Source organism: Drosophila innubila, assembly GCF_004354385.1.
Source record: "Drosophila innubila isolate TH190305 chromosome 2R unlocalized genomic scaffold, UK_Dinn_1.0 1_C_2R, whole genome shotgun sequence".
Lineage (NCBI taxonomy): Eukaryota > Metazoa > Arthropoda > Insecta > Diptera > Drosophilidae > Drosophila > Drosophila innubila.
Window position 1 is genome coordinate 7,660,274 of NW_022995374.1, and position 23,744 is coordinate 7,684,017.

Below are 23,744 nucleotides of genomic sequence, written 5' to 3' on the forward strand. Positions count from 1 at the left end.
ATATTTAAATGGTCTAGCCCCTGTTTCCATTGGATTTAATCATTTATCGTTATTATGTAGCTTCATGCAACATTTTTTTGGATTTTTTAAATCGAGTAGTTTAACCTTGGCCCAGCAATCATGCGGTTGCTGCTGCAAGATTGCCAAATACGACTCAAATTGACTGAAATTGATATCACGAGTGTATGGACAGCCAATAAGATGAAAGTAGGGGCATGCCTCATCCTGTATCCATCGACGCTGCTTTGCATTTCTTGTGAGACACTCATAATCCATGCTGATTCCGCTAATTTTCTCCTCGTACATGCTAGAAGTAATCTGTGCAATCGCCTCATTGAATATGCTATTCACTTTGGGCAGGCTAACCAGATCTTTGATCAACTTGTGAGTTTCCAACCGTCGCACGCAAAGTAAATACCACAGTGGCATCAAATTAAAACGTATGCAACCAATTAAGTTTGCCACATATGACTGCCGATGTTTCCAATCGTGTCCCAGCCAACGTACGATAATGAAGAGAATCTGTCGGAGAATTTCAGTTTAATTAAGTATTTAGTTGATTATTATTCCACCTCTCAGACCTCAACTTCCGTGTTAACACAAATGTCATCGGAACTGAGCAGATATACAAGATGCTTTAGCGGCACATCAAGAAAGTCTCGAGTTGCCACAAATGTAAGCAGAAACTTTTGTATACGAGTCAGCATTAAACTCCGCACAATATCCAAAGCTGGATTGCCTTTCGCATCTATGTACATTATACAAGCGGTGACCTCATTGAAACAATTGATATCATCAAAATATTTCCAGCAGTGTTGCAATAAAGATTCAATTCTCAAATAACTGGCAGCTATAAATACAGCAATAATATTCTTTCTCTCCAGCTTCGGCTCATCGCTGAGCATCCATTTGTAGATGAGCATAAATGCCTTTTGAGATACTTTATCCTCGGGCAGTGTGACCACGAGAGGAATCTCTTCCAGGTCCATAAAGAACTTTGAGTATGACTGCAGCACAATTACATGACAATTAAAGTACATTTTATTGATTTCGATCTGTACTGTTGTCTTTAAATGGTTTTCCAGCATGTATCGCAAGACGGTTCCCAGGGGAACTTTGGACGGCTGCTCGATACTAAGCCAATCTCGGACTTCTTCAAAATTATGTCCAAACTCAAACAACGAGCGATTGGTGGCCAAATCCGTCAATTCACGCTTAAAAACACGATCCAGTTCCAAATCCTCCGCTTTAGAAACCAGTCGTGTCACCGACGCCAGTTCATCCTCCGATGAAGTACCCGGACTGTAACTATATTCATTAATTGCTGATACTAATATTAATCTCTACTCCTGGGCTTTTCATATACTTGACAAAATGAACGCTGCAGGTAAGATCACGCTTGGCAGGCTTGTAATCCTTCTGACCCAAGGTCTCATTCTTCCTCATCAACTCATCCATTTCATTAATTTTTATTCACTTGCCAATTCAAAATATATACAAATTTAAATATCCCTTTCTCTTGAGTATTAAAGCTAAGATACGAAAGGCTTCCCAAAGGAACCCTTATAAAATTAAAATTATTAAAAATGTATAAGCAAAATCCAGAGAAAATAATACTGTAAAAAATAAAAAAAAGCAAAAAACTTTCTGTTGCATCGGCCGGGAATCGAACCCGGGCCGCCCGCGTGGCAGGCGAGCATTCTACCACTGAACCACCGATGCTTGTGTCTTATGTGTTGAGCATCTCTGATATGAAGGGTAAAGCTCTGTCTCCATTTCATGGCAAGCGTATGTTACTACATAGAGTTGCCAGACTACGACAAAAATTATATTGAAACGGTTTTTTTTTTGTTTATTAAATTTTGTTTTATTTCTTTGTATTCTCTTGTTCACATTTTCAAATACATTTATATGAATAAATATATCATTTATTTTATTTACTTTTTAATGCCATCTTTTATATGCGGCTACTTATGCATATATTTATGTGAATTTCATTTTATGTAATATGTTTATAACAAAAAGTTGATTGAAAATGTAATGTTGTTTTAAGTGTTCAACAAATTGCTGTCATTAGCTATTAATCTCTATAATTTTTTGATAAATAATGAATCGAATAAGATTTACTATTGTTACTGATTCCTAGTTGGATTTCTTTTTTACTTTTGCCTTATTCTCCTTCTTGAATGTGTAATATTTTGTGAATGCACCGTTAAAATTTGAAATACATACAATTAATATATTCTATATATATGTATGTTTGTTGTTTGTATGTATGTTGGCATGCTTGTGGATCGTTTTATAAGTTTAAAATTATTGTAGCTTTAACTAAACAATAAAAAGTAATTTTAAATTATATATGTATATTTAACATTTTGTACTTTTTGTTGAGTGTTTGTTCTTTGTTCAAAGTTTTTTGTTAGTTTTGTTTTGTTTCGATTTATTTTATTTGTGATAGGTTTCTTGATCTAAGCATTCGCATTTTTACAAACAAATTGCCCGCATTCTTAAAGGTTTCGTTTTTAATATAATTTTTTGTTGCTTTTTTTAATGTGTTTTTGCACAACCTTTGCTTATTTTTGAATAAATATGCATTTATAGTAAGAAATAAATTAATGCTTTTTATTATTATTATTAATTTCATTTTGAATACACAAATATTACTTAGGTTCTTTGCACATAAGTATTTTATTTTGTTTTGCATTCTTTAATACGATTTATACACATACATATATATCTATATATATAGCTGCATATATGAGTTTGTTTTTCAAAACACTTAAATATTTTATTTAATCCCAATTACATCAAATGAGCAACATTACAATTGGATCTATAAATTTCCATCAAATTGCTCATTTATGTTTTCACAAATTACAAATTGTTTTTTTTTTTTTAATCATTTATAATTTTGGATTGTTTTAAGCAACGCAGTGACAATTCCAACGGTATGGTTTTCCAATGCAACGTTTTTTTTTTTTTTTTTTTTTTTGATTGTTTATTGTTTTAACACATAATTTGAAACGAAAATTTTGTTTATCACTGGCAAAAGAAATATTTTGAATCTTCATGAGCCCTAAGAAGAGTCAAAAACATTCTTTTTTAATGGAAATAAATATTTAATAGTTGTCAAAATAAAATTGGATGTAAATTGAATATTAGTTGGCAATTGGAAACACAGTTGTTGCAAATTGACGTTGCTCGCTTATTATATTTTTTATATATAGAATATATCTTCAAAAACAATTTGTAATTTTACTGTGGGAATTTCTTGTTTGTTTTTTCTTTTTATTGTATTTCATCAACAATATTCTTGTTGGATTTGCGCTTTGAGTTATCTTTGTGTGTCAAATGCAAAATTTGCGCGCGCTGCTTTCTTAGAGAGGGGAAACGCTCTGCTCTGTTCATAATAAAAACAAAATTGGAATTAAGCACAGAAATATAGAAATATTTGCATATAAGTAAATAGTTTAACTTTCGTGCCTTGCCTTGGCTTTAATACTGTTCTCCAATTTCAAATTGTAAACAAAATGTAAGTAGCAAAAACTTAATAAACTAAAAAAAGAATATCTTCATTAAGCATATACATATACAAAAGTATTTTTAATATATCTATATAATAAAAAAATAAACAAATAGCCCGATTTTTACAAAATTATACTTAAGTGACATATCTAAAAATAAATGACAATTATAAATGATATTTATGATATTTATGCTTGTATGTATTTATGTACTTGGAAGTGCGTTATCTGCTCTACTGATGTATATACAATAAATTATGGCAAATTAAATGGAGTTACAAAACGATGGGAACACAAGCAAAAACTGGCAACTAAAACTGAAGACAACAGGGGCAACAGCAACAGCTACGGCAACATCAACATTTGTCGTTGTGGTTAGAACATCAACCGTCCATAGTCATTCTGGGCTGCCTGGCTGCTGCGTGGCTGCATCAGGTACGGCGGTTGCGGCGGCTGTTGTTGGGGAGCGCCGAGACTGTGTGACAGTTCCCAGTTGTAGAAATGCCTCTGCGGCTGCGGCTGGGACTGCGACTGTCGCTGTTTGAGTCGCAGCAGCTGACGTTTGTAGTTTTGCTCATCGGGTTGCGGGTGGTGCTCGGTTCTGGGCCTGGTGCTGGGGTCGTCATCGTACTGTCCTTGCAATCTTGCCTCCAAATGTCAGACATGCGGTTTATGTCGTCCACCGCAAATGCCACAGTGTATGCCCAACAAATGGCATGCACGCAGCGGCGGATAGCACCACAGGCAGGGCACGAACAGAGACAGCAGCGCCAGGCCCAACCAACGCTTGGTGCAGCCCGCCTCGCTAACGCTACAATCGCACGGATGCTGTGCCGTTTCACCTTCCGCATCGCTCATGCAATGATAAATCATACAGCGTGCACATCCCATGCCCGACATACACTCGTACCCGCTGCGAAACGGATCTGGAGCATATTCACAAGCGCCGCGTCTATTGAAATCCTCACTGTACAGTTCATGACAATAGCGGCAACGCAAGCGCGTCTCCTTCTTGAGTATATCCGACACATTTGGCTTATGCAACGGTTTGCTAGCTCCCGTTCCCGCTGACGTCTGTGCGGCAACCATCGCTTGTGCCGCCTCCAGGGCATTACGTTTCTTCAGAGCAGTGATGGACTCGCGTCGCGCATTCAACACCTGTACACCCACCGGTTGCTCCACCACCGGATAGTTATAGTCATGATGCACAGCGGTCAGCGTTACGTATGAATAGTTCTCGCTGGGCGCTATCTGGCCTGCAGGCGGCGGCGGGACATCTGTTGAGACGCCGGCATTATTGCTGACGCTACCCGGAGCCGTTGATGTTTTGTCCGTCGATATGTAGTGTATGGTCGCCGCTGGTAGTTTCTCCGAATCGGAATTGTTGCTATAACTATCCTTGTGGCGTTCGCTTACGCTTTCTGTAAGAAAAATAATTGTGAATTTCTTATACCAAACGATAATCGCGTATAATTTACTGTGACTTTTTTCGCTGCCTTCGGGGCTTGAATGTATCTTTTGTAAACTTTCGCTCTCCACAGGTAAGTCCAGGGTCTGTTAAGGTATTCATGTGTTCAATTAGCAATTGTTTCACTTAAATCCAATCGGTCAACTTACCATGAATACATCATCTTCACCAACCGAATCATATTTGGTCAATGGTGGGCATATTATAGTGGGATTTGATTTGGCCAGTCCTGTGTATTAAAATATTTGGAAATTAGTTTTAATTGTATGCTGTAATTGATTTAACAATAAGTCGATAACACGGCAAATTAACTATAAAGCTTAATAAAGAGCATTGAAATTCAGTTAAAAGCAAACAGCGCATAGATTAAAGTTGAAAGTGTGTATTAAGCAATTTTCTCTAAATATTTGTTAGATTCTTCATTGATCTAAGTGAAAAACTATACTATATATTTATGAGTTGCGTGTGCTGCATAAAGATAAAAAGTATCTTGTTTTCTTTAGCTATGCTTTTCACATTATTGATTAATTAAATTGTCAAAATCAGCACAAACAACTCAGAACTAAAAAAAAAAACTAATTAAAAATAAACCTCATATAACACTTACCAATTTTGTTAGAAATTATATGATTGATAATTTTATTTTATTACAAATTATATGATTGATAATTTTATTGTATTATGTTGATTAAATTTTTTAATTTTTGAAACAAATTTTACATTTCCAATAAATTGGTTTTTGATTTTTTAATTTTGTTTGTAGCAAGTTTTATAAATAAAGTAGAGCATAAAACATTAGTTTTTCATTAGTAAATGAAGGCAAAAAATGCTAAACGCAAAATCTAAAGGAGTCGTGATAGTAAAACAAGGTGTGAAAAGGACTTTCAAAATATTGAAGTAAATGTATGCAGAAGAAGATAGGTACAAAGCGAGGATTGTAGAGAGATCAAGTGTAGATATGCTTAAAGCGACATGCATCTAAGTAAATGGGATGAGGAAGCAACTCTTGCATATAGGGCGTACCATCAATTAGTTCATTATAGGCGCGCAACACGCCCTTATCAAAGGCGCGTGCATCGGCTGCTGTTTGAAATGTTAGACCATTGCGTTGTTTTCCAGCACGCCAGTGATGAAATGTTGGCATTACTTTGTAATACTTCAGATCCCGATTGATGACACAGCTTAAGATAACCTGTAAGTAATGAAAGACTTTTAGAATATGCATTCTCAAATAAAAATGTAATAATTTTGAACAAATAAAAGGTGCATAAATTATATTTATACAGATGGTACTATGCATTGTCACTTACACTTTGATCAGAGATTCTTTGCCCATAGATGATGTAGTCATGACCCGATGCCAATGGGGATAATCTAGCACGTTTCCGTATCGAAACATTTGCCAGACCACCCCCGGCCAGCGGTAGCCAGCCCTCGGTGCTTTCGTCTCTGGTCATTACCTGTGCGCGTACTGTAACTAAGAAGTCGCTGCAATGAAGAAAATATCAATATGTAGTTTAGAAAATTGCAATATTGAAATTTGCCAATCAAGCGATTTAATCGATTTAAAGTCACCTGCTAAATTTGCGTTTTAAGCTTAATTTGTGATAAGAAACGGTGGCCATTGCTGCTATTTAGTAACTGTGGCCGCCTTTGCTATTAACTGTTGTCTATATCCCTGGCGGGATAACTTAAAAGTGTCGCTAATTTGGCTAATTCAATTTTTGGCCAACGAAGCCATACCAGAGTCGTGGACTCATCGACTCCATATGCAGCACCTGTCGCACTTATTCATGCGACAGGTGACAAAGCCAGCAATTACTAAAAATAAACTACAAGTCCTTCGATTTAAAAATATCCACACTCACACACAAGTGTTTATTCATTGATGTATTGTTTTCACATATACAACATACACACATATTCGTGTGTGTGTGTGTGTGTGTGTGTATATTAAGGGTAGCAAAAATATTCGAGTTAAGAATCTGTGAGCCAAGCATTTTTTTGTTTTCATTCTTGAAAATCTCAGCTAGTGCAGAATGAAAGGGAGTACGTTGTACTCGCATTGAGGCCTTAAAACAAGACCAGACAAATAACCAAAGAAGCGAGCAAAGCAACTCACGACCTGCGCAGAAGTTTGAATTGGAGTTTTAAGCGTGAAGTTACTCAATGAAAAAAGCTTTCATGGAGTTTCGACTCTACTTATTTGGCTCAGCCTGTGCCACTCTATTATGGGTATGGGTATGACTTATACACTGTATACATACATTTGTCCTAGATTTAGACATTTTTACAGAATGAACATGCACAACAGCGTCTCCCAAAGTAGACGACAACGACGTCATGGTTGTGTCAAGGACTGCGACAGCGACAGAGGCAGAGACAGCGACAGCAGGTTGCATTGCGGCAAGGCGCATTCATACGAAACTGTAGCCTTACATATACACATACATATATATTTATATGTTTATGATAGTTCATACTCAAGGTAAGGCGCACACGTCAGCATGTCTGGCCAAGGATAACTATGCGGTCGCCTGTCTTGCCTGCCATGAATGAATTGAGTTGCCACCATACAATTTGAATTTATGAAAGAAACAAAAAAAAAGCTTTTGGCAACGCTAAAGCAAGTGGTAACTTTAATAAAATACGTTATTGGAGTTGCCACACTGCTAGACACAACTACAGGTGTTGTCAGCCAACAACTCCGCCAAAGACACACTCTCCAGAGTCTTGAGCCTGCCTCAAGCAAAAATTAAAAGTCCCGAATCAGAAACAAAGCCCTAAATTGGCAAACTCTCCACAGAGCGCATGCGTGGGAAAGAGAAAGGTAGCAAGGGAGTGGGGAGACTGTGAGAAAGAGAGTCGGGCTCCAGTTTATGTTTGTGTATGTGTGCAAGCACAAAAGCAACGGTAATAGTAGCTGCTTTCGGCTGTCAAGTGTCAAAGCATTTGCTTATGATCTGCAAGGATTATATATACATATTATATAAATAATATTATTCAAGACAATTGTCACATCATTTGACAACAATTAGAATATCTGTATGTGAGAGTGTTGCCAGACTGTCTGTCTAACACCCACACTTTTAAGTTTGTGTATATGTATCTATGTATGTGTGCATGTGTGTACATTGTACATACATATATAAATTGCACACTCAATGCAGGATTCTGCAGGAAGGACAACCAGAAAATATGAATGAAAAGGGCCAACTTAAGTGTGTGCATTTATGTATCTATGTAAGTACATATGTGTTTGTCGAGAATGCAATTGTTTTTAATTGCAAACTGGGATGGATATTGTCAACAAAACTCTAACGTTACCTTTGCTTATTCTTATAAGCCCAGCAATTTATTTATTATTGTATTTTAATGAATGAAAAATTCCAGGGTATCAAATCAAGACGTATATCGGTTTCAGTTACGGTTTTGCTTGTTTCTACTTTGTTTATTTCGATTGCGGTTCCGGTTTTAATCTCTGGAAAATTCAAAGCAATTCAAATTCCTTATCTATTTTCTTAGTGTTGCCAGCTTAGAAGATCTAGCATATATTCCAATATACAATAGATTTTAAACTAAAAAGAATTCCTACTACAACTTTTGTTGTTTAGTTTTACTTTTATAAAGTTCTAGCTTGTTTTAACTGTCAAAGTTCTGTCAGCACTGCACCTAAAGCAAAAGCAAGACATGAATGAAACTAAAAGAACCTTGGATGTGTTATAATGTGTGTGTGTTGTGCGTGTGTGTGTGTGTGTTGGTTCTGTTGTTGTTGCTGTTTGTGTTGCGCAGACGGGTCGCAAATGGCATTGCTAAAGTGTTATAGCTATGAAGCTACTTTATCTATAGCTTCAGCTTCAGCATTAGCTTTAGCCCCAGTGGCTTTGTAAGTGCTTCAATGTGCGGCAAGCGAGCAGAGCAGGCCGAGTGACATCATTTTCAATGGGGCGCTACGCTTTAAAGAGCAAGAAAAACAATTAGGAAAACAAGCTAGTTGCTGGCATTCCATTTCATTCATTAAAAGTGGCGACAGACAGACTATGTGGAGACGACGCGACGCTGCCGATATGTGTGTGTACGTACATAAATACAAATGTATATATATATATATATATATATATATATATATATATATATATATGTATGTATGTATGTACCTTTGATTGACCAGACAAATGACTCACATTTCATTCATGCTCAACTTGCTTCTCTTTCTCGATTAACACAGTCTTTCATTCAGAAAATATTTATTAGTGCTCGTATTTTTAGTTCAATATAAATTCGCTAGCTAAATTGGCAATAATTGTTGTAAATTAAACTGAGTGCATGAGAGCAATTAAGGCAAGCTCCAAAGGAGAGCGCCTCAACTGATCTGGCAACCCTGTAAGCTTGAATTAAAGCTCTCTCGCAAATTAAGATTGTTTGCATTGATAATTACACTTACCTTTCATGTCCTTCTGTCATGATTTGTAATCAGAAAGATTCTAATATAGCAGCGTATAGTGTCGGTGTTGTTCTTGATGGTGGCTAAATACACCATGATTAAAGCATAAAGACATTCAGAGCCTGCTGCTGCACAAACTTTCGAAAACGAATGACAACAACAACAACAACAACAACAACACCAACAACAGAATGTAGAACGGTGGCTTGAAGATTACACGATGAAGAAGATGATGATGATGATGATGGCTGCAGATCTTTTGGAGAACTCGTACTGTTTTTTATTGTTGTCCGTTTGAGTTGATTTGTTGTTGTTGTTGGTGGTGGAGTTGTTGTTGGTGGTGGTGGTGGTGCGTTCTGTAGCTTTGTTGTTTTTGTTTTCTTTCGTTTTTCTTTCTTTTGGCACAATATGAAAAACGACGCCACGATTTGGTTACTGTTTGCGAAACACGTTCAGTGCTGCACACACTTTTAACTACGAGTATAGAGCAAAACCGTTACAAGTATATTAATAATTTGGCTATAAGATTAAGTTATATTAATGTTTTATAATAACAGCAATAATCCAGCAGACTGCGACGAAAGGGCGACTTTTACTTTTTCAATACACTCGCAAGCACACACACACACACACACGCACACACACATATATATATATATACACTTGCACACACTATGTGGGCGTGTAGACAAACACTGTGGAAAAACTTCATGGAGCAAATTATATGTCCGAATTTTTCCAAGCAACAAAGATGTAACAGGCATCTCAAAAAGAGAGAGAGAGCGCGCGCAAGGCTGAGCCTGTATTGAAAACTGAGAGCGTTTGTCAGTCCCTGTAAAAACAACAACAATACAGTTATATAGAAACTCGTATTACATTAGATTAAACAAATGTTGCTTTGAATTAAAATATATCCAACTGAAAGCTGCACAACTTTCTTGTAACTATTTGTATTTTTTCTGTGAATTGAGGCATGTAATTCGCAAAACCACTTTGCACTATGAACGAAAATTCATTCATACATTCCATCAAGGCTACATGCGCTATAATCTCTCTCTTCATTTTTATGGAGCACTCGTTCAAATTGGCTCTCACTTGCGCGTTGCGAGAGCGTCAAGAGAGCGTGTCGCAACCAACGCACTTCGCTTGCGCATATACAAAAAAAAGGTAACATATACACATACACACACACACTCAAGCACAGAAAGTGAGGTAGAACGTTTTTTGGGCGATTTCTCCATGTATACGCATATATACTGATATATATATTTATATATACATTCAAGTATATACATACATATACATATAAGAACTTGCCTGCGCTTCTTTTTACATATTTTACATACACATATATGCTATAACTACAAATTTTAATTGTTGTTATCTGCGCCTTCATTAATTGTTTACAACGGCATGTGCGTTGGCTATTGTTTCATTTTTTTGCACTATGGATTTGGGTTAGTATATGTTGGATTTTTGACTTGGCGCAGACGACCGTGAAGGAGGTGTCAGGTGCGGGCGGGTGCGTGCTGAACAGAGAGAGAGGGAGAGACGTGGTGTATCGGAATTTTTCTCTATTGGATAACAGCTTTTAGCATTTTATGCCGTTTAGCACGTTTTTTCAATAGCACACACATTATACTAGTTATTTATGGCAATTTATTCAATTGTTTGCACTTTTTACAACTTGTCTCTTTGGAGACATTAGCAACTCTGATCTCAAGTGCAAATTCGATGGACTGGAAGATTTTCGACTTGCGTTTGGATTTCTGGACTCTTAAGCTTGTTATTTGAATTTATTTCAATTTTTCACTCAGTATAGAATTTGATTTACATTTTTTTTCATTTTATATTATTTTTTGTGCAGATTTTACGCTCTTTTCTTCTTCTTAGCGAAAAAAAAGAATGAAATTCCAAATAGAACTGTTGTTTAACATAACAGAGGGAATAACATTAGCAAGTCCAACTGTTGTTAACAGTGAGTCACATTAAAATATTATGTTAATTTAAATATAATTAAGAATATCAATTATTTAATGAAAGCAGAGCAATTAGATGATTAAAACAAAAAATGTCTTACTAATTGAGCATTAGTTTAAGAGAAAAATATGTCAAATTCGAATATTATATTCTGCCAAGTTATCGATAGGGAGATTTTTACTTTTAAGTATCGATAACAAATAACAGTGATATTATTCTCAAACCATTTCAAATTATACGGATAAACAAATTATTATAAATATTACTGTGAATTGCAATAAGGAAGTTTATGAAATTTTTATATATCTATTATCTTGGAATTGCCTTCGTTGATATTATCGATATTCCAACATCTCGATATAAAGTACGTCGTAAATACTCGTTACAAGTAGCAGTTAAATAGATATCGGACATTAACATTTCCTTTTATATGTGCGTGTGTGTTTGATGACTGCGGGAAATTGGCTGCCGTGTGTAATTTGCAAATAAATCGCTGAATATGGCTAAAAAGAAAAGTGAAGAGCATTCGGGAGCCGATGCAAACGATAGTGACTACAATGAGGAACCGAATTTCGACGATCCACCAAATTTCGTAGACAATATCAGCGATGAAGGCAAGTTGAACTGTTGCCAGCGCAGCACACGCGTTGCAAGCCACCGCCGCCTATTGCAAAAACAAACATAACCTCAATGTGTGGGTTTCTCTTATTTGCAAAGATATAATGTTTATAATATTTCAGATTTGCTTGGTGATATGCTGGCCCAACGGCCATCGGAAGCCGATGGCGTTGAAAGCGTTGTTGTGATCGACAACATGCCCATAGTGGAGCCAAACCGTATTGACAAATTGAAATCGGTCATCAGCAAACTTTTCTCGAATTGCGGTGAAATTGTGAACGTTGTTTATCCGGTCGATGATGAGGGCAAGACCAAGGGGTATGCCTTCATGGAGTACAAGCACGCCAGTCAGGCAGAGGAGGCAGTGCAGAAGCTCAACAACTATCGCCTGGACAAGAATTATACATTTGCCGTCAACTTGTTTACAGATTTCCAAAAGTAAGTTAACGATTGGCCAATTCGAAATCGATATAAACAAAAATACTTTATTGCATTGCAGATATGAAAACATACCGGAGAAATGGGAACCGCCAACTGTGCAGCCCTTTAAGGTGCAGAACGATCTGTACAATTTCATCAATGATCCCGATACCTACGATCAGTACTGTGTGGCGGCGGAGACAGCTCCCAACTGTGTGCAGGTTTCCTTCTGGCAGAACGTCCTGCCGGAGCCCAATGAACTGGAGTCGCGTGAACGTTTCACGGACACGTTTGTGAAATGGTCGCCGCTGGGAACCTATGTGGTTACCTTCCATAAGCCAGGTGTGGCTATTTGGGGCGGTAGCAGCTTCCAGAAAATCCAAAAGTTTCCCCATCCCGGCACCCAATTCGTAGAATTTTCACCCTGCGAGAATTATTTGGTCACTTATGGACCAACACCAACTGGCCAGAAGATCATCATTTGGGATATCCGTACTGGTGCTGAGAAGCGTTCGTTTGTTGCCGATGGAATGTCTGTGCTGTCCATGTTCCGTTGGTCGCACGATGATAAATTTGTGGCACGCATGGGCGATAACTCGATCCACATCTATGAAACACCATCGTTCTATTTGCTAGATCTGAAGTCCATCAAGATCTTGGGCATTCGTGGCTTCTCCTGGTCGCCCACTGACAACGTGATTGCCTACTGGGTGGAGGAGCAGAATCAGATACCCGCTCGCGTCACTCTTATGGAGATTCCCAAGAAGCGTGAGATCCGCAACAAGAACCTCTTCAATGTGGCCGACTGCAAGTTGCATTGGCAAAAGTCGGGCGATTATTTGTGTGTCAAGGTTGATCGCTACTCCAAGTTGAAGAAGGACAAGAAGGAATTGGACGTCAAGTTCCTGGGTATGTTCTACAACTTTGAGATCTTTCACATGCGTGAAAAGGAGATACCCGTCGATTCGGTGGAGATACGTGAACTTATCCTTGCCTTTGCCTGGGAGCCAATCGGCAATAAGTTTTCCATTATTCACGGAGAGCCGAACTCGGCCAACGTCAGCTTCTACGAGGTCAACAAGGGTGTCAAGCCTAGTCTTGTCAAGCGTTTGGAAAAGAAGTCGTGCACCCATCTCTTCTGGTCGCCGCGTGGTCAATTCATTGTGATGGCCAACCTGACCATGGGCACCTTCGAGTTTGTCGATACCACTAATGATTACATTATAAGCGCATCACCGGATCACTTCCGCGCTTCTGAGGTCGAATGGGATCCCACTGGTCGCTATGTTGTCACTGGCGTCTCATCCTGGAAGGTCAAGGAGGATACAGGCTTCAACATGTATACCTTCCAGGGTCGCATTATCAAGCGAACCATTCTAAAGAACTTTGTGCAGTTCTTATGGCGCCCACGGCCCCCAACGCTGCTCAGCGAGGAAAAGCAGAAGGACATTAAGAAGAACTTGAAGAAGTACTATCCTGCCTTCGAGCAAAAGGATCGTCTACGCTTGACCCGTGCCTCCAAGGAGCTGCTCGAGAAACGCTCACAGCTACGCGAGACCTTCATGGAGTACCGCAACAAGCGCATTGCCGAATGGAAGGATCAGAAGAGTCGTCGTGTCATGCTCAGAGGGCGTAAGTTTCATAGCATTATTATATTATGAAATGGTTATTAATTCTTTCTCTGTTTGCCTTACAGATGTCGATACAGATAACTTGGAAACTGATGAAGTTGATGAAGAAGTGGTTGAATTTTTAGTCAAGGAAGAAATAACCCTGCTGGAGTAGACGACTCCCCACACTCCGCGTCCACGTCCACGTCCCGCCCTGCATTCACATCCCGTGAAGCTGGTGTCTCAGACTTGCGTCAAAACGCGACTACGCCCCGGCGGAATTCACACGTCGGGCTTCTTTTCCAAACACGTAGCGCGTCTTTAATAATACAATTAAGCGTAATTACATCTAAAAAAAGCTTGCGTTATATACATATGCACACCTAAATAGCCATACCTATATAAATTTGATCCTTAAGCACAACAGTAACGTCACATAAACTCTTGAATTCATATTAACTAAAGTCAAGCTCGCGAACAATTGAACACTTAGAAAATCATGTCCGAGGTCACGTTGTCAACTATTAAAAGTAAATTTGCAATGTATTTGTATGTCAACAGCAAAAAGAAAAGGAAAACGAAATGGCATTATATATTTATTGGTGGATGTGGATGGGGAGTATCCCGACCTGATAAATACAAACATTTCCATTTTGGTTTTTATTTAAATTTCAATCGAATTCGAGATAAAGTCGGGGCTACCGCGCCTAATATTTTCTTAGGACACCGATAGAACTACCAAGATTGGATGAATCTATCACCCAATAACGATTACTAATCTCAAGTTCCGAAGGACGTCAAATCCTATATCATCACAATGCATTCAGAATGCAGTACTTTTTGCCACAACGGAAAGCCTAGACCAAATATGCAAGCGTTGATGTCCATTGGCCAAAAATTTAACTGGAAGCGTATCTGGGGATAGGCACGAAATAATTATACCCAACTTATAGCCATTTTAAAATTATTCTAGCATTCAAACTAGTTGAAAAATAGCTGGCAACATTAAAGGCGAGCGTCAAAATAATTTAACAGCTGTCAAGGATATTACTGCTAAAATTTTAACAGCCTCATAGAGCATAACAGAAAACTGGTAGCCATGGCAACTCGAAGCACCCTGTGAGCAATCAAAACAAACGGTAACTTTTTTGATTGTCAAAAAGTGATTAGTTGAAAAGGTTCTTCAAAAAGTAAAAAGTTAAATTTATACAAAATGGAGCGGCAACGACCTTCATTGAAGAGAAAGCGCATCAAGAGGAAACGCAAGACTCAAACGAGCCGCATTTACCGCAGAACAGAGAGAGAGGTGCAATCGTTACTTTCGCACTGCAGAAATCACATTGGTTTTCAAGCTTCGCAGGATTTTGAAGCTCGAAGCCTGAATTTTTTTCATAGCAGCGGAAGAATTGAATGGGACTCAAGTGACATTGAGAATAGTAAGAGTGGGGAGGAGGATTCATTAGCTGGAGCTGGTTTCATACAAATAGATCTATCCGATCCACCCTTGGTCAGTCCCCGGCTGTATAGTCAACATCATAACCAGGACAAGAGTCAACATTATAATCCAAGCGATAAATTACACTTGCCACTTCAGTTCAATGACTGCGAGGTGCAACTGAAGCGTTCGCAGATTCGCATGCTGAATCGTTACCAGGAGGAGGCCAAAACGAGAAGGGACAATGGGAAACTAGTTACCGGATTGATAGCACAATTCACACAGAATGCATTGGAAACGGGTCGCTTTATCATCGATGCGACGCTTTATCGAAGCAATTGTGTGAAACGGTTCAAGAGCGTGTTCCTTGCACCTACTCCAGTGTCGGAGTTCCAAGGTCTGCCCACACGTCGCTGCCTGAGGCTGTGCCTCAAGCAACTGCGCTTCAGTGCACATCCCCAGCTGCTGGAGGAGCATCGTCTGTCGCAGCAGCTGCAGGATATCTATGATCTCTACATACAGCATGTCAACAACGAGATTTGCAGCAAATTGCGCCAGGAATTGCAAATGGCGCGTCACGTAGCCACCAGATTACTCCATGCCACTGACCAGCTGCATCCGTCATCACAACTGGCTGGACACATCCAACGTCAGCTGCGATTGACACAACAGCTGCGGACACGCTACTACGCCGAGTCTAGGGCACAGCGTAGTCTTCTCCAGCAACTGCTCACTCTGTGGGCCAAGTTGAAGGAGCTGCGCAAGCAGCAGCAGTTTCAATGCACCCGCTTTCAGCTCAGTCTCCGGCTGATTCAGCCAGCTGATCTGGACGCTTCGTGCTCCGCTTGGAAGAAGCGTTTCGAGACGGATCTGGCCGAAGTGTATCGCGAGCACCTGGAGGTGTACTATAGCCGACGACGCCTCTGGAGCAGCGAGCAACAATCGAAGCCGCCACGAAAGCCTCGATTTGAGGATATTATGGAAAAACTGAAGGTGCAATACGAACGAGCCTTCCAGGACCCTGAGGAACCCGAAGTGCATGTGCTACAAGTGCCCGCCGATGAAGCCACCCTCAATCTCCAGTCCAACAACGAGCAGTTGCCCAAAGCACGCAACTACTATATGAAAATCTACCTAGACAATCAATTTGTAGCCCAGACACGGAGCTATCGTCTGGAACCGGATCTGCATATGCACATGAATGAAAGTATTGGTGTTTTGCTTGACAGATCTCTGCCGGAACAGATCAACATTTGGGTAAGGAGCAGCCACATCTATTTTTAATTTTAATTATTGTATTTTTTAGAAATTAGAATTAAAAACCGTAAATTTCTTAAAACAAATTTCTAAGGATATTTTCGGAATTAAAAGATTCCTACAAGTACAATCGCTATGGTCAGTTTCTTGACTATGGGATACTTAATACTCAATTAAACTCTAATGTTATAAAAAAAAAAAGGATTATACTTTTCGATCGAATTGTTCGTCGTAGATAAATATAAGGATAAAGTTCAGTTGCTAAAATACTATTATAATTTTAGAACGAATCGTATATATAAACAGTGCTGATGAATCTGTATTTTTCTAGGCATAATGGCCCTTTTTCAAATTAATTATTGTTCTTTTTTTGGGTCTAAAAACAATTGCTGATTAGTTGTTCAGTTGCTTTGCCTGGTTCTTTTCTACGTTTAAATCGTTCATTCATTATTTTGTAACACATACATATGTTGTAATAATTTTGCTACAATTGATATTGTAGAGCTTATTGCTAAAATCGATTGACCACCACTGATTAGATAATCATTCATTATCAGAATTTTATTTTATGCAGCTTGCTTCCATTTATATTTATAAAACAAAACTTGTATATATATATAATTATTTACATTATCAAATTTTAATTGTAAGCTACAGTAAATTATCTGCTTACTAAAACTCAACATGCTTATTCACTGAAAGTCCAAGATCGCTGGGTATAATTATTCTAGGCCCATTTCCAGATGTTCCCCCAGTTGTAGTGCCGTTAACAGCTTCCACATCAAAGCAATCATCAATGCTTGTCATTCCAAAGGATTCAAAGTCATTGAGTGCTGGCCATGGGTTCCAACCTTCCCGCTCCTTTATCTTCAGTACACAATCGACACTAGCTTTAATGTTGTCCGTCAGCAACTGATCACAGTTCACATTGCAGATGTTTTTCGATGGTATTCCGGGTAACGACTGGCACCAGTATCTGTTACTGATTTGGAATAGGCCGTAATTTTTGCTACCATCCGGATTTGGTTGACTTATCACCTCTGTTCGAAAGCTGCTTGCAGAATCCGCAATAAACACCCAGCGCGCTAAATCGGAGCGCGGTACACCAAGTTCATCCATTTCCAGTGCCAAGGTGCAGCGATCAAGGATCCTTGCACCTTCTGTGCCACCCAGGAACACCTGGAGCACAGCCAGAAGCGTAAGCACGAGCTTCTTCTCCATGTCGTGTTTTCGAACTGACAAGTTAGTCCGTAGACTAAAGGCTTAAATACATGTACTTACATATATAAAAGTAGTCACAAGTGTGTGTGCTTGATACGATTTCAAAGTATGCACTTTTATACTGTGTGTTAAGAAGATTGTCATACAGTTAATTGGGCTGTTAATCTAATGTTTGTATACTATATTCATACTCAAAATGTGAATACCACAGACAACCGAATCTCTCAGGGATGAAAGAGAAATCAAAAACAACCGAAAATCTTCCAAAAATGTGTGGAGATTAGGAAAATTTTCCAAAAATGTATGGAGATTAGGAAGATTTTCGCTTGGTTTCGCTTGCTGTGGCACCCCTGTACAGTAGAGTATAGTATATTCCTTATTATTAAAAAAAAAACATGAACTCATCTATCTTAAAGCACGTTTTCAGTTATCAATGGCTCTGAGAAATGAATTCTAATTGGTGTCATGACACCAAAGTGACTAATTATTCCAATTTGTGTATTGACTTGATATACAGCGTTTATATAGATTAAGTATACACCTCACTACAAATCAAAGGTCATCGTTGACGCATCTTGTCAAATTATCAATTTTTTTTTACAATTACTCGTAAAGCTTATAATTCTCAATATCCTTATCAAATTCGAAGACCACAAATATTGTTATCGGTTGTGAAAGTCAGTAGTATGAGTTTTATTCCGCTACCGCTAACACCTTTTTCCTAACTACCTATCAATCGCTTATCATTAAGCGTTTATGGTATTATTATCATTATTATCAAAATGTTTTAATACCCAGTACTTGTTGTCTCTAAAATCAATGCACTGACTGACTTTAATATTTTTTTTTAGCTTTATTGAATTAAATTCTTATTAGTTTTATTCTGGTTTAGTAAATTAAATGTATTTATTTTCTTGAAAATCTTTTAATAACTCTTTTTAAAGTTAGAAACTTTGGTTTTAAAATAGGAACCTGTATCTTTTATTTAAAAATAAAAAAAAGAAGGCTTATTCAACAATTAAAAAGTAACTTAACTTAATTTAACTTTTTCTATTTTCAGTCATTACATTTAATCAAGTATAAGTTTTATAATTTTATTTTTTTTAGTATTTAATTCTTATTTTTAAAATTTAGTTTTATTAAATACTTAATTTTTACTATTCGTCGACTGGTTTTTAGTTGACGTTAAATAAATAAATAAATTACAGTTTAAGTTTATTAAAATTGAGTACCAGGTATACTTTAGTTGGGTACTTGACTACATCACTTTTATTCTGCCGTTTCAGCTATATGAGAAGTCGACGGTCACGTCACACAGTCGCCGATTGGCGTTGATAAGCGCTCCATTGTCGGGAAATAAATTCGAGGCAGCGCAGCAGAAACTCGGTTTTGAGGTTGCGTCATCATCGGGAGCACTGCGTCCCAAGTTGGCGGGCGATCTACACTTGCAAGTCGACTACCGCTGCACAGATGGCGCCAGCAGTCGTGACGTGGATGACATACAAAATCTACCGGATGCATTGTGTCAAGCGTTGCTGCCAAAGAAACTGGCAGCGTGGCCAACGAACTTGGAGGCAAAGCAAGTCACGCCCAGGCCACCGTGCCGTTCCAGACACAGATCCAAGTCGTCAACTGGACATGTGAAGCCGCTAATCTTTGCCGAGCATGAGCTGCAGCTGTGCAGCGTGGAGGAACTGTGGGAGAATAGACGCTTCCAGCTGCTCCACTCGCGTCATCAGCAACGCAATCTGCACACGAAGCAGCTGCGCTTTGTGCCCGCCCTGGAGCATGAAGTTGCCCAGCTGGAGGAGCCCATTGACAGTGCCGGTCAATTGCTGGACCCGGGCACAACATGGGATCCCATTGATCTGCACAAGCATCGCGGACGCAAGTATATTCAGCTGCTCTACGAGACGATCACCAGTCAGTGCGTGCAACGTGCCAAATCCTTGCAAGCGACGCTGCCAATGCTGCAGCTGCTCGGTGCGGATGGTGTGGAACAGGCCACCGGTTGGACTGGACTGTGGCGTGCTCTGTGCTCCTTTTTGTTTCGCCAGCAGGCGGCACCACTGCGCGATCCCACATGGCAGCCGCAGCCACAGTCGCCGGATGGAGCACAGCAGTTCAACATCTCGTTGCATGTGGTGCGCGCAACGGGAGTTCCGGTGCGTAGTCGCCACATCCTCAACGTGGAGCGTCAGGGACGGAGACGCAGCAGCGCAGGCACAGGAACGAGCAGCGATCTCAATGCCAGTTTATTTGTCACACAAAGTATGTAAATGGAATCGAACTTAGTGCATTTGTTTATTAACTATGTTTTTTACAGCACTGATGTACTCCAATGTGCGTCCCTTTGTCACATTGAGCTATGGTCAGAGACTGTGCCGCAGCAGCACAGCCGAGGGTTCGAATCCCACCTGGAATGAGCAGTTGCAGCTGCAGCTCACGGGTCATCCGTCTGAGCTGCGTGACGATATCAAGATTAGTCTCTTTGACGAGCTTATCGAACAGCAATATACGGACGAGGCTGCTGATGTCTATCAGCGGGTGCAGTGCAACTGGCTGGGAGAGTATCGCATACCCATAAGTCGACTCTTGGCCAATCGCAAGGTGAGTGACAATAGCCAGATGCACACAGTTGAAAGAAACGGTCTCAATTAACTAACCTTGTAGTGTATTTCTTATTAAAATTTAAATTAGTTCTAATAAAATAATTTTTAATTAAAATTTAAAAAAAAAACTATAAAAAAGCATTAAATAATTTTTTATTAAAATTTGAAAAAATAGTTCTAATGAAATAATTTTTAATTGAAATTTAAAATAAATACTATAGAAAAGCATTAAATAATTTCTTTTAAAAATTTTAAAAAGTAGTTTTTAATTTAATTTTTAATTAAAATTTAAAATAACTATAGAAAAGCATTAAATAATTTATTATTAAAATTTAAAAAAGGACTTATAATAAAATAATTTTTTAAAATAATAATTATAGAAGAGCATTAAATTAATTATAATAAAACCAAATTTAAAATTTGAAAGTTTGGTATTTTTGTAAAATGTACCAAAAATGTAGAAATTGAAAAATATGTTAACAAATGTTGCAAAAATAAATTTGTACAATTCTTAAATTATTTTTACTTGTTTACATTTTTATGTGATGTGGTTTTTTTTAGCTCGAGGTCTGAGTTCATTATTCATTTGCTGATATATTTTGACTGATCTCGAGCTAACAAAAACCACATCACATCCAGGTAGAAAGATCGCCAACCCACAAAAATATAATTTACATTTTTAGTATTACTTTTAAATTCATCTAAATTTTTAAATTTTTTATATTTTTACATTCTGCAAAAATTCTTATATTAATTATATACTTAAAAAAATATATAAATACTTGATTTTAAACTTGAATTAACAATGTTCATTAAACTAAGTTAACCTTTTAAAATTACATTTGGCTTTTTAAATTACTTTTCAATTTCTATTATAATAAAAATTTAATTTACTATAACTACTTTTTTTCATGACTTATGAAATGGTATTGTCATTAGCACTACTTATTTTTAATGCTAATCAAATAGTAGTAAAATTGGTAACATTTAGTATATCTTCCTTTTCATTTGCAGTTCGAGGGATGCATTGAGCTGTGCATGCCCAAAGTGTTGGTGGGCTACAAGCGACCGCTAATTGAATCTGTGACAAACATATCCGTCGATCAGTATCCCGAGTTTAAGGAGAGCGTGCATCTTTGGTTCTACCTGAGCATCGAGCCCGGCTGTGAGCTGACGCCCCTTCAAGTTGGCGGCCTTGCCTGCGCCGAGCTGCCAGAGCTGCAGCAATTCCTCGGCGAGCGACGCTTGGAGTTGCAACAGCTGCTGCCACAGCCGCAGCGCTATGTGGATCCGCTGATCTGCACGTCGCATGGCAAGCGCGTCTGCCTGACACGTCTGCTGGAGCCGGTGCCACTGCCACATCCGCTTCCGCTTTCGATGTCCAATGAGAGTCAGGTGGAGAGTGTGTGTCGCTTCGTCTCGCTTCTGTGTCCCTTGCGCACTTATATGGATGCCTGTCAGAGTTTTCAGGGTGTTTGGCTGGACAATCAAACGATGCTCGACTGCACCTGGTGCTCTGCCAAGGATTTGGGTGTGCTTCTCTGCAACTATATGCTATCGCTGGGCCTGGAATGCTGGCTGCTCCTCGGCATGGCCTGTCCCTACGGTGAATGCACTTTCGTCATCTTTCGAGATCCGGAAACCGCCGAGCTGTTGCTGGTGGCACCTGCCACAGGCAAGCGTTACCAACTGCAGGATATTTTTTGCCCCCTGACGCGGGTCTTTTGCATTGTGGGCACAGACAACGTAGGTGGAATACATTATGAATATTTATTATTGACTTAATTTTCTTTTTTTTTATTATTATTTAGTATTTTTATCAGGGATCGCAAAAAGAGTTATGAGTAAAAAAAACCTTTTATGGGTCACTTTTTGAATAAGAAAAACTGAAGTGTGAAAATTCAATTTTGATAATATAACTTGATGAATAACTCTTGTTTTAAACTTTTATATTTAAGGAATTGAAAATCAGAGCTATTGAATTATTGTTTGTAAAATTTAATTATAAATGATTGATTTACATATATATTTTTTTTTAATTTAGATCGATATATAAATCTTATTTTTAAATATATTAATAAAAATTCAAAAGAATAACTTTAAATTGGTAATTTTAGATTTTTAATAACAATATCCCTAATTTTTATTATAAATTTTTGTTAGTCTATGTTGATTATCTATTATTATTATTATAAAAACAATGCGAGCTTACAGCTTGCGGTCAAAAATTAAATGTTCGTCCCTATTTGTCCCAATTTTTTTTTTAAATATATCTTTGAATACTTTACTTGTACTTCTTTATGCTTTTCAATTTAATCTATATTCCATTTATGGTGTCAAATTAATGTTTTTTGTCATGCAGATATATTTCAACATTCAGTCTGAGTCACGCGTCAGCATGACGAATTTCAACATACTCGATGGTGCTTGCTGGTTACCGTTGTTCAACAAGCGCCAAGCGGCGCCTCAAGGCGGAGTCCACAAGCTGGACTATGTGTACAAGCTGAGCTACGATCTCAACCAGCTGCAGAAGCACATCGAGCGCAAGATCATGAAGAAGATAAGTGCCTGGCGCACCACACGCAAGACCATTTGGAATCGGTGAGTGACCTTTAAAACGCAGTTAAGTTGATAAGTGATAACCCATTTTATTTGCCTAACAGTGCCTTTCAGACGCGTTTGTTGAGAATTTTAAGCGATATGGAAAAGTTGGCCACATTCCCGGGCAGCCGTTACGACGAGCCCGCCTACAGCGAGGAATTGGAACGGGAGTATCCCAACTATAGAGTAAATGCAGCTGTCGAAGCATTATTATCATATCATTTCGAATTGTGCATTAACTCAATTGTTTACTATTTCTTATCACAGCTGTACGGTTTCACAATCAACTTTTCCTACACAAACCTGGCAGCCATCTCGGAGCGTATTCGCACCACTTGCATTCACTACAACAACAATTCCCTAGTCGAATTTTGTGTGGCGGTGCATATCAATGCCTATGCCAACGACGTGCTCTCCGTCTGGGTGTTCCTCCTGTCCATAGTACCACTGGTCGCCTGATCGCAGCTATGAATCAATACAAAAAAATAATAATAATAATAGTAATAATAATGTCGAAAGATACCTGACTGACGTTTGCTTTAACTGATAAAGAC

The 23,744-nt window shown here is 38.5% G+C and overlaps 4 protein-coding genes and 1 non-coding gene across 7 annotated transcripts; 2 read left to right on the forward strand and 3 right to left on the reverse strand.

Moving 5' to 3' along the window:
* Nucleotides 1–26: 26 nt before the first annotated feature.
* Nucleotides 27–18,011, reverse strand: LOC117783446 (kelch-like protein 40b). Of its 2 annotated transcripts, none has more exons than XM_034620853.1 (3): nt 17,528–18,011; nt 582–947; nt 27–522 (listed from the first exon to the last, which is right to left on the reverse strand). In XM_034620853.1, exons 1-3 carry the CDS (start codon nt 17,975–17,977, stop codon nt 40–42), a joined length of 1,299 nt encoding a protein of 432 aa, XP_034476744.1. In that variant the 5' UTR covers nt 17,978–18,011; the 3' UTR covers nt 27–39. The 2 variants fall into 2 exon arrangements, with proteins under 2 accessions (XP_034476744.1, XP_034476745.1); XM_034620854.1 differs by lacking the exon at nt 17,528–18,011 and adding an exon at nt 1,367–1,537 and having other exon boundaries at nt 582–1,302.
* Trnag-gcc lies at nt 1,652–1,722 on the reverse strand. Its single transcript has one exon. It is a non-coding gene; the product is annotated as a tRNA-Gly (tRNA).
* LOC117783448 (sprouty-related, EVH1 domain-containing protein 1) lies at nt 3,723–11,220 on the reverse strand. 2 transcript variants are annotated; one of them, XM_034620856.1, is made up of 7 exons: nt 10,783–11,220; nt 9,437–9,910; nt 6,303–6,480; nt 6,016–6,184; nt 5,142–5,155; nt 5,003–5,078; nt 3,723–4,945 (listed from the first exon to the last, which is right to left on the reverse strand). In XM_034620856.1, the coding sequence occupies exons 2-7, from the start codon at nt 9,454–9,456 to the stop codon at nt 4,182–4,184; spliced, it is 1,221 nt and encodes a 406-aa protein (XP_034476747.1). In that variant the 5' UTR covers nt 9,457–9,910; nt 10,783–11,220; the 3' UTR covers nt 3,723–4,181. The 2 variants fall into 2 exon arrangements, with proteins under 2 accessions (XP_034476747.1, XP_034476746.1); XM_034620855.1 differs by having other exon boundaries at nt 5,142–5,221; nt 10,783–11,214.
* Nucleotides 11,810–14,643, forward strand: LOC117783445 (eukaryotic translation initiation factor 3 subunit B). The gene is made up of 4 exons (XM_034620852.1): nt 11,810–12,030; nt 12,157–12,472; nt 12,534–14,086; nt 14,151–14,643. The coding sequence occupies exons 1-4, from the start codon at nt 11,916–11,918 to the stop codon at nt 14,237–14,239; spliced, it is 2,073 nt and encodes a 690-aa protein (XP_034476743.1). The 5' UTR covers nt 11,810–11,915; the 3' UTR covers nt 14,240–14,643.
* On the forward strand, nt 15,120–23,671 carry LOC117783444 (coiled-coil and C2 domain-containing protein 2A). Its single transcript, XM_034620851.1, has 7 exons — nt 15,120–16,756; nt 19,264–20,248; nt 20,304–20,587; nt 21,604–22,335; nt 22,952–23,190; nt 23,253–23,376; nt 23,458–23,671. Exons 1-7 carry the CDS (start codon nt 15,278–15,280, stop codon nt 23,647–23,649), a joined length of 4,035 nt encoding a protein of 1,344 aa, XP_034476742.1. The 5' UTR covers nt 15,120–15,277; the 3' UTR covers nt 23,650–23,671.
* The last annotated feature ends 73 nt before the right edge of the window (nt 23,672–23,744 follow it).

Coding starts and splice junctions, on each gene's coding strand:
- LOC117783448 (XM_034620855.1), bottom strand. CDS start 9,456: ATGACAGAAGGACATGAAAG. Junction 5,079..5,141: donor GTGAAGATGATGTATTCATG/GTAAGTTGACCG, acceptor ATACCTTAACAG/ACCCTGGACTTACCTGTGGA. Junction 4,946..5,002: donor AGGCAGCGAAAAAAGTCACA/GTAAATTATACG, acceptor TTTTTCTTACAG/AAAGCGTAAGCGAACGCCAC.
- LOC117783446 (XM_034620853.1), bottom strand. CDS start 17,977: ATGGAGAAGAAGCTCGTGCTTACGCTTCTGGCTGTGCTCCAGGTGTTC. Junction 948..17,527: donor ATTGCTTTGATGTGGAAGCT/GTTAACGGCACT, acceptor ACACTGCCCGAG/GATAAAGTATCTCAAAAGGC. Junction 523..581: donor GTGTTAACACGGAAGTTGAG/GTCTGAGAGGTG, acceptor ATTCTCCGACAG/ATTCTCTTCATTATCGTACG.
- LOC117783444 (XM_034620851.1), top strand. CDS start 15,278: ATGGAGCGGCAACGACCTTCATTGAAGAGAAAGCGCATCAAGAGGAAA. Junction 16,757..19,263: donor CGGAACAGATCAACATTTGG/GTAAGGAGCAGC, acceptor CTGCCGTTTCAG/CTATATGAGAAGTCGACGGT. Junction 20,588..21,603: donor GACTCTTGGCCAATCGCAAG/GTGAGTGACAAT, acceptor TTTCATTTGCAG/TTCGAGGGATGCATTGAGCT.
- LOC117783445 (XM_034620852.1), top strand. CDS start 11,916: ATGGCTAAAAAGAAAAGTGAAGAGCATTCGGGAGCCGATGCAAACGAT. Junction 12,031..12,156: donor AGACAATATCAGCGATGAAG/GCAAGTTGAACT, acceptor ATAATATTTCAG/ATTTGCTTGGTGATATGCTG. Junction 14,087..14,150: donor TCGTGTCATGCTCAGAGGGC/GTAAGTTTCATA, acceptor TTTGCCTTACAG/ATGTCGATACAGATAACTTG.